Source organism: Saccostrea cucullata, unplaced genomic scaffold (assembly GCF_032062105.1).
Source record: "Saccostrea cucullata isolate Sc308-1 unplaced genomic scaffold, CSIRO_AGI_Scuc_v1 ctg6124, whole genome shotgun sequence".
NCBI lineage: Eukaryota > Metazoa > Mollusca > Bivalvia > Ostreida > Ostreidae > Saccostrea > Saccostrea cuccullata.
In genome coordinates, this window is record NW_026934845.1 from 1 (window position 1) to 9,514 (window position 9,514).

Below are 9,514 nucleotides of genomic sequence, written 5' to 3' on the forward strand. Positions count from 1 at the left end.
TGTAATAACGGTCTTAATATTACATCCATTTAATGGAACATTCCAAAGAAAAGGTGCGAAGATTTACTCGTGGCGTTTGGCGCAAAATTATGAATAATTGCCCGCCTTTCATGATTCTTATACAGGTGTACTATTGTAAAAGTATATATACAGGAACATTAAGAGTAGTAGTCCCAATAGCGTAGTGGTGTGCGCTACAGATAGAAATAAAAAGTAAGTTGGTTTTTCCCATTGGGTTCAATCCCCATTGTCACAAAAAAAATTTAATCCCCTTTTTAGCTTCATTTTACTTTTTTTTTCAAGATCGGACGGAAGCATCTCATTGCAACGAGATCATTTATAGTTATTATTATTATTATTATTCTACTTTTATATAGCGCCCTATATAATTATGGAATTACCCTAAAGCGCTTTACACGTAGAAGACAATTACAATATAAAACAAAGGACGGGTACAATATAAGATAGCAAAAAGGTAAAATCATAGGGCTTTATATATATAAGATCCAGCGGGAGGCAGTTCCACAGGGTGGCTGAAGATACATCAAACCTTCTATCTCCATACATCTTACTTCGAGTGCGTGGTTTAACAAGGCTCAGTGAATCTCCTGACCGTAGTGAACGTTGTGGGCGATAGACCAGAACAAGTTCCTGGATGTATTCGGGGCTAGCTTCTGTAAGGCCTTGAAAGTATACAACAGAATTTTATATTGTGCACGGTATGCCACAGGTAGCCAGTGAAGAGTTATGAGAATTGGTGTTATATGTTCATGTTTTCTCAAACGTGTCACCAGTCTGGCTGCAGTGTTATGAACTTTCTGCAACTTTTGAAAGGATGTGGCATTGAGGCCAAACAATAGTGCATTGCCATAATCAAGTCTAGATGTCACTAAAGATCTAACAAGTGTCCTGCAAGCATCCTCTGTTATGAGTGATCTTATTCTACCGATGTTACGGAGATGGAAATAACCGGATCTTGTAACCGAATTGATTTGACAGTCCATGCTTAATTTGCTGTCGAAAAATACCCGAGATTTATAACACAGGACGCATTACTGATGACTGATCCACCAAAAGCGAGTTTACATCCTGTAAATTCATTTGCCATACGTTTCGGTGTAAAGATGATGAGTTCAGTCTTATCCTGGTTTAGCTTAAGGATGTTGTTTTGCATCCAGTCTTGTATATCAGACAGACATCGTTCAAGTCTATTCGCAATGTCGTCCCAACTGTCCTTCGGGTTAATAATCAGGTAAACCTGTGTGTCGTCAGCATAACAATGGTAATACATGTTATGTCTCCGGCAAATTTCTCCGATGGGTTTGGAGAACATACAATATAGACGAGGTCCTAAAACAGACCCTTGTGGTACACCAAACTGGAGTAAGAACTCTCTCGAGAATGTCGAACCTACAGCAATTTGCTGACTTCGACCAGATAAATAAGACTTTATCCATGAAAGCGCCGATCCTGTGATACCAAACGCGTATTCGATGCGACTGATTAGTATATCATGATCAATCACATCGAATGCAGCCGAGAGATCTAGCATTACGAGAGCAACGCATGAATTCTTATCCAGTGCAGAGGTAATATCATGGTGCACCCGTAGCAGGGCAGTTTCTGTAGAGTGACTACTTCGGTAGGCCGACTGCACGTTATCATGAAGCTGGTAAGCGTTTAGGTGTTTTTCGAGTCGAGATGCCAACGCTTTTTCTAATACTTTAGATAAAAAAAAGGCAAATTTGAAACAGGTCTGTAATTCTTGAATTCATCTTTGTAAAGTCCTTGGCGCTTAATCAATGGACGTACTATGGCCTTTTTGAAATCCAATGGTACTGACGCTTCTGAGAAGGATTTGTTGATAATTTCAGTGATGATTGGCAAAAGACTCTCCAAACATTGTTTCAAAACATTTGTGGGTATTGGATCTAACTCGCAAGACTTCGTTGGTGCATCGCCGATAATGTCACATACCTCAGCAATCGACACTGGTTCAAACGCTTCCAGAAGAATGCCATCAAACTTGATGTCAGCTCGAAGGACAACTTCCATAGTAGGAGACTTGGTCAAGGAGCAAAGGTTTTCTCTGATTTTCTGAATTTTACCGATAAAAAATTCACCAAATTTGGATGCGAGATCGATTTCGCTGTCATGCTCTGGCAGGACTGATAAATTTGTGTTTCCCATGAGATTGTTGGTAAGTTTAAAAAGCTGTTTCGAGTCGCTGCCTATTTCCTGAATTTTGTTTATATAAAACTGACTTTTACAGTGTTGTATGAGTTTTGTAACCTGCATACATTTCTGATTGAAAATGTCCTTGTGGACTGCTAGGTTTGTTCGTCTCATAGTTCTTTCAGCCCCTCCGCGATCTCTCTTAGCAGAATAAAGATCATCCGTAAACCAAGGAGTAGTCGGTCGTAAAACAATCTCCTTTGATTTCAGAGGGGCATGAACATCAATGGTAGCAGTAAGAACTCTATTGTAGTGAAAGATAAGTTTTTCAACAGATGCTTCCTTGTAAGTCACGTTTGAAAAATCAAGATCGTTTCTGAAATTGTCTATGTTGATGTCATAAATTTTCCGAAAGGTTACCGTTTTTCTCTCTCTCGGAGCTTTGGACAGACGCAGTAAAGTGCGAATTGCGAGGTGGTCACCACTTCTGTTTCCATTGTTGTCACATATACCAGGATCTGCTACAAATGGCGTTCCCTGTAATATAGAACTATCTTCTCTGGTTATCAACACATCTAACGTATGACCAAGACGATGTGTTGCATCGGAAATATGCTGCTTTAATCCATGTTCTGTTAGCAACTCTGTAAATGTTCTAGCATCTTTGCCATTGGGATTATCAAGATGGAAACTTAGATCACCTGTGATAAGTAACTCACCAGGGATTAACACGAGACTGTCCAGATAGTTGGTCCATTCTTCAAAGAAAACGGAATTCTTGAATCTATTTGATTTTGATAGTGGTGGGCAATATATAACAGCGATGCGAACAAAGTTGTTTTTGACTCCAACAGAGCACTCTAGATGTTCAAAATGAGTGTATTTGGCATCTTTGTTCGCAGGTTTCACACTAACCCGTTTTTCGTGAATAATCGCCAGGCCTCCACCCAGTGCGATCTACCCTTGGTTTATTTATGAAATTATATCCGTTTGGTGTTAGTTCAGACAAAATGGCGTTATCTGTGTCTGATCCTAGCCATGTTTCAGTCAGCACCATGAGATCGATGTTATTTGACTGAATGTAATCATTTATGGATACTGATTTATTTCTTGAAGATCTACAATTGAGAGTACATAGTGAAAGAGTTCCTGACGAGTTGGCTATTGGAACTCTACTTGTTACAATTTTCAAAAGATTCGAACCATCTCGACAGCTTGTATTGTCAATTCTCTTTGTCCTGTGTTGAATCAATGTTGGAATAGGGAAGGTCTCACATGTTTCATTTGGAACTTTTGCGATAGATCAGGAATTGTTGAGAGTATCATTGAAGATGTACACTAGATTATTTTTATTGACCCCAAGTTGATGTTCCACATAGCTCAGCCTCCCAACACAGACAGTGTGGATACGTCTTATGAACCTGCGTCCACCCTTCGTGCCCCTTCTAAGTCGAAAATGTTTGGCACGACCCGACACTCCAACAGTGTTTGGCCTTACAAAACACATCGTGCAGAAACTATATTAATTGAGTACGAAAAACCGTGGAGTGACTTGTCAACACAATCCAACCAAAAAGAGAGATAGTTCGTACAGGGAATCGTACTGAAGTCAAAGTATATTTAGCTCAGTAGGAACATTTGTGGAGCGACTTGACAACACAATCTGAGCGAAAAGAAAGATAGCTCGTACTGGTAAAATCCCAATAGAGTCAAAGTAGAAAAGTTGAGTAAAACAATTTGTGGAGCGACTTGGCAACACAATTCAAACAACGAGAAAAATAGCTCGTACCTATAAAAATCAATACAGTCACGGTTCAGTGAACTCAAAATTAAAAACTTTAAACTAAAATTTCACTTAAAAATGGAAATTTAAAAAACAAAGGATTCAACCTTTTGATTAAGCGACGTGTTATATAAAAGCTCAACAAATCTTAAAACTAGAACCTTAGTAACAAAAAGAGCAATCAAGTTATATAGTCAGAGGTGGAGCTGCCCTGTCATAGCGCTAACACACTCTACAGATCAAGTAACGTCAAGTGACGCCGTTGCACGTAATGCAACCATTACCTGTTAATGATGGTATAATCAGGATTATATGTTTTTTAAAAAATTGTATATGCCCCTTTAAGGCCCTTGTTTGGGGAATGAATAAATACATAAAACAGATTCACCCTCATGAAATTTAATAAGGATTTTTTTTTTATTTTGGTAAATCAGATATGGTTACATGTCCTAGGTACATCGTTTAGTCTCGCGACGACAAGGAAACAAGGAACTCAGAAACGCTTTCTCAACCATTACAAAAAAGTTTTAGGGGCAGTTATCAATATAAGTAGGTAACGTAGATTTAATTAACTTCTATGTTATCATGAAGTAAATCAACTTAAATAAATAAAAAAGGGAAAAAATCAATGCGCATCTCCTTTGACGCCGTTGCAAATATTCAAGAAACAGAATACAACAGACTTATTTCAGTTTATTATGCCCCCTTAATCAAAGATTCAGGGGTATTTCGCTCTGTCCGTTCGTCCGTCCGTCCTTCTGTCTGTTTGTCTGTATTCCCGCAAAAACTTCAACTTGCCAATAACTTTGGATTGGGTGGAGTTATCGCTATCATATTTCACAGGTTTATATCTTGTGAAAAGACCTTTTAAAAGAACCAACATATTTGATCTCTGGACATTGACCTTGGAGTTTGAAAAATTTTTTGCAAAATTTTACCCATCACAATTTATGTTGTCTCTGAGGACCAGTTCACTTAATGATTTGTTGGAATTTCGAAGGAATTTCTATGGCGCTAATTGTGCTTCTTTATTAACCGACCTGCTTTTATACTTTTTAGATTTCGCTTAAAAACTTCTATATGATAGAAAGAAAACACTCTCTGTGGCCTTTAACTCGACATTCAAATAAATCGACAATGTTTATCAATTAACAATAGATAATCCCATGCATATGTCGACCCGATTTATCCCATTGAACTTTAAATAAAAAGATACCACAGAGTATTCAACATCTGTTTCATGCTATTGAAAATGTTCGTGGAAAAGCTGAATCCCCCCCCCCACTTTTGGCAAAAGGAAAGTGATATAAGGATAATATTGGTATTTTTATTAAGAAAATTTGATACTGAAAGATGTTGGTGTCGGAAAAAAATTGGACAAGACATCAGGAATTTCTTAGGGTCTGTGTTTGTAACTGCTATTTTCTTGTCTTATTTTTTTTTTTTACATACGTAGTCGAAATAATGACATTGTCAACAAATACAAACTGCCATTAGGTCGAGTGCTAAAAAGGTTCTGCAAGCTAATTGATAAGCCATTATTTTCACACTGAATTATCAAAGGATTTTCCTTTTTTCCGAACACAATACAGATAATAGGCGATATGTAAGGTTGACAGGGGAGTGTTTTACTTATCCATGGTACCTAATCCTATCAATAATTGTCTTTGAAATCCTTGTATGCATTTCTCCCTATCTGTATTGTTTAATTTGGCTTTTGAACTTGGTAAATTTTATCTCGAACTTGGGAAACTAATCAGGATTTTCGAGTTTTGGCAAATTTCCAATTCCTCATTTCTAAGAAATGTAACTAGATTTCCTACATTTATCTAACTTTCATCTTACTTCATCCATCTTGAACCGAAATTCACAGAACTAAAGAACTGAAATTATGAAAGAAAAAAAACCCCATAAATTTCATTGAATACTCCTGAAAAGATTAAAGATTGAAGATTTTTCTATGCCCAAGACACATTGTTTGGACAATCCTAACAGAAACTTTTTCTCGTAATTTCATACCTATTTATAAGAAAATTGTCCTAATATCTTTGTTTATCAATTGATCAGATCTGATACAATCGCAGCTGTATGTATTTTCTACACCTATTTATCTTTTGTTGTCCTTCCATAAGAACTCCTGAGGGGAGTATATTTTTTCACGGGCGAAGAAATCTTCATCTCTCCCACACATTCATGCGATGAATTGTTTATGATACTGAATCACGCACAAACTATGAAGATAATCGAGTTAATAAAAAAGTAAACATTTGATGACATAAATATGAAACAGATACAAGTTTTAAGTTAACCACTCTCTTATAATTAACATGCCCATCTTGAAATTGGTGTTAAGTAAATCAAAACGACGATTCAAAATAGCTCGCACATGATTTTCATTTAAAAAAATCATACTGCTTTGGTCGTTCTGCAAAAATTAGAAAAAACAAAACCTACTTTTTTGTTTTTAAATAATGAAACAATGGTAAAGAACTCAATTTAACATTTGAAGACATTATGTTCACGACTTTTGTTTTTAAAGATACAGATCTTTGTTTTCTGACTTTTATTATTAGGATAAACTTTTGACCACATACACCAGCAACCTATATCTATTTTTTGTATTATTTGGTGCTTCATTGTATCAAAATACATATTAAATTATTGCATTTATTGCTGTTTTGAGATCAATATGATAATTACGCTAGCGTCACCTGAAGAGTACAGTATTCCCCGAGTCAGCCCAGAGGCGAGCACAATGCCGAGCACTGGTACAGAAACAGGCAAATATTGGTATTTATGCAAGCTATTCCCACTTTCTGAAAATCAGGTAGAAAAAGATGAAATTTCACGTGGGAGTAGGTGGAATTTTGTGTCAACAAATAATTAACTATGTTCTAAAATCTAGGTATTAAGTTGCTGTTTCTTGTAAGATCATTTTATTATTTCAAAAATCCTAAATAAATCATATTTTCTCATAGATGTATTCATTATTTTCTGTCTTAAATGTACAAAATACAGTTAAATCCATACATCTACTGTTATTTGCAAGTGGGAATAGGTGGAATTGAGATTTTTAAAAAGTGGGAATAGCTAGAAGACACCTACATGAACAAGTCTAATGAAATGTGATGGATGCCTCTGATCGGTTCCCGAAAAAATTATGACTAGGCCAGAGATTTTGCTTCATTTTATAACTTCCATCAGCCGTATAGCAGTAAACTGTAGACGAAAACACAATTCAGCATTGTACGTACAGACATCTGAAAATATCAAACCAACAAAAAAATGTAGTAACAAAAGACAGACAACAGAAGAATCGAAATAAATGAGAAAACAGTTAAATTTTGTGTTTTAAGGTGATAATATACATACAGTATAGGCGACGAGTTAACCCCATCGCACGGTGGAAAAAACACCGTGTGAAATGCTCTGTGTTACACCTTGTACACGGTTAGCAAGGTGTGTGTTGTTTTGAAATATACAGGTAGGCACACCATGCCTCACCGTGTCTAGAAAAGTCTCAGCTAATGCCCTCCGTGTCGAACCGTGTCCAGTAAACTTCTCTCCGTGTCGCACAGCGTGTCCAGAAAATCCTCCTCTGCTGCACCGTGTAAATAGTATAACAGACAAAATCGTTTGTTTCTGATAAAAATTTGATAATTCATTTTGATGACAATTTATGACTTTGGTTTATAAATATAATAATCGTTTTTATTCTACCATACATTGGGCTTTGAAAAGCACACATGATATATTGCGATTAGATATCTATAACCGTGCAGAATTGACCTTTTTTTACTATACTTCTTTTGGACTTTTATTTTTTTGAACTTTTGTAACAGAGACAATTTTGTGCCTCTGCCGAGTATTGAACCCAGGGCTCTGACTTGCCAGTCCAGAGCTCTACCAATTGAGCTAAAGGATTAACCCAGTAGCCCAAGCTAGTAGGATGCCGTTTATCTAACACTACCATACTTTAATATGTTTCTTTTGTTATTTTCCTTGAACTTATTTCTAAATCTTTATTTATTGTTGGACTATGAAGCTCCCAATTTTTACTTAATTACGTCTAGTGACACTATATGGACAATTGTTGAGAACTACAAAGAGACAGAGTGTTAACCGTCACTAATATCTAATACCTTATAAAACAAATGTGTAATAATTCGATTGATCTTTCATGTCCATCTTATCAAAACTTTTCACAGATTGTAATTTACTCAACACATGTCATTTTGTCACTCAATTTGCTAATTGTTCCAAAGAATTCTTTTATATATCAGTATCTAAATTGTATTTGTCAGTTCGGAGGCCCGACGCATTACTGGCCACTTCCGTCTGTGTTCCCCGCTTGTATTTCTTGAATGTTAAGATTGTTGTCCATCATTTAATTACATGCACTTATTAATAAACTCGGAAACCAGATTACTCGTTACTTTGGACTTTTAAATGTGCAGTCGGGAAGAGTCCTAGGAATACGGCTTTTACTACTTCCGGCCAACGACGCGACTCACTTTCCCTGCCAACATTCCCTCTTTCCCGATCATCGGCATATATATATATATATTTTGACCCAAACTACGTGGTTATATATCGGTAAAAAAAATGAATGGATTTTATTTGAATTAACTGTGTTTAGAAGTTTATTTTTAGTAAAATTATTCATTCACGTCACAAAATTAAAATTATGAATTTAATTTTAAATGAATAATTTAATATCATATACTCATGTAACACACGAAAGACGAAATGGCGTCGAACTGCATTCGTGTCACATACACCGTATTTAGTATTATCCGAGCTGTCTATATGTTCATGGTTTTAGCATGTACACTAGTGTACGATCCAAGCACAATTATTTATTTTCCCTATTAAAATGCATTTATTTTGTTCATCTTGAATTATTCTGATTGTAGATCCGAAAATCGTCAGCAGAAACACGAAATCAATGCAATAATTCCCAAGCGTATTTCTCGTAACAGCAAACATTATTTTTATAGACTAGCATTTAATACTTTATGTTTTTAAAATCCTTTCAGTGTAAGTAATTTTTAAAAAAAAATTATTTTAATATTAAGTTTTTCTTTTATTGTAAAGTGTGTAAAAAGCAATACCAGAGAGAGAGAGAGAGAGAGAGAGAGAGAGAGAGAGAGAGAGAGAGAGAGAGAGAGAGAGAGAGAGAGAGAGAGAGAGAGAGAGAGAGAGACACTCATACAACCCCTTCTTACATAGTTTAACCCCTTCTAACATAGTTTTTTTTTTTATAATTTATTCTTCGTTTTATTTAAGTTACAGAAGTCAAAATTAATCATTCTATAATTCTATTTAATCTCTATAACTTTGGTTCATATTCAATCCAATAAAGCTTGGTTGTTAGACTACCATAAACATCTTTTCAAGTTAAATATCCAATTATGAAAAATTAAATACAATGACCAACACTCTCCTAAAATCAACCCTCTTTTAAATACTTTATAACTTTTAACGACATTCTTATGTCGATACCAAATATCCGTGTGAGCTTGAATTAAAGATACCACAGAAGCTGACACTCTG

At 35.7% G+C, this 9,514-nt stretch overlaps 1 protein-coding gene across 1 annotated transcript; it reads right to left on the reverse strand.

Moving 5' to 3' along the window:
- Positions 1-550: 550 nt before the first annotated feature.
- Positions 551-3,232, reverse strand: LOC134241440 (uncharacterized; the record flags this gene model as incomplete). The annotated part of the gene is made up of 4 exons (XM_062723486.1): positions 3,091-3,232; positions 1,902-2,933; positions 1,057-1,722; positions 551-683 (listed from the first exon to the last, which is right to left on the reverse strand). Coding segments are annotated over exons 1-4 (1,973 nt in total), but the record flags the coding sequence as incomplete, so codon positions are not given.
- Between the last annotated feature and the right edge of the window lie 6,282 nt (positions 3,233-9,514).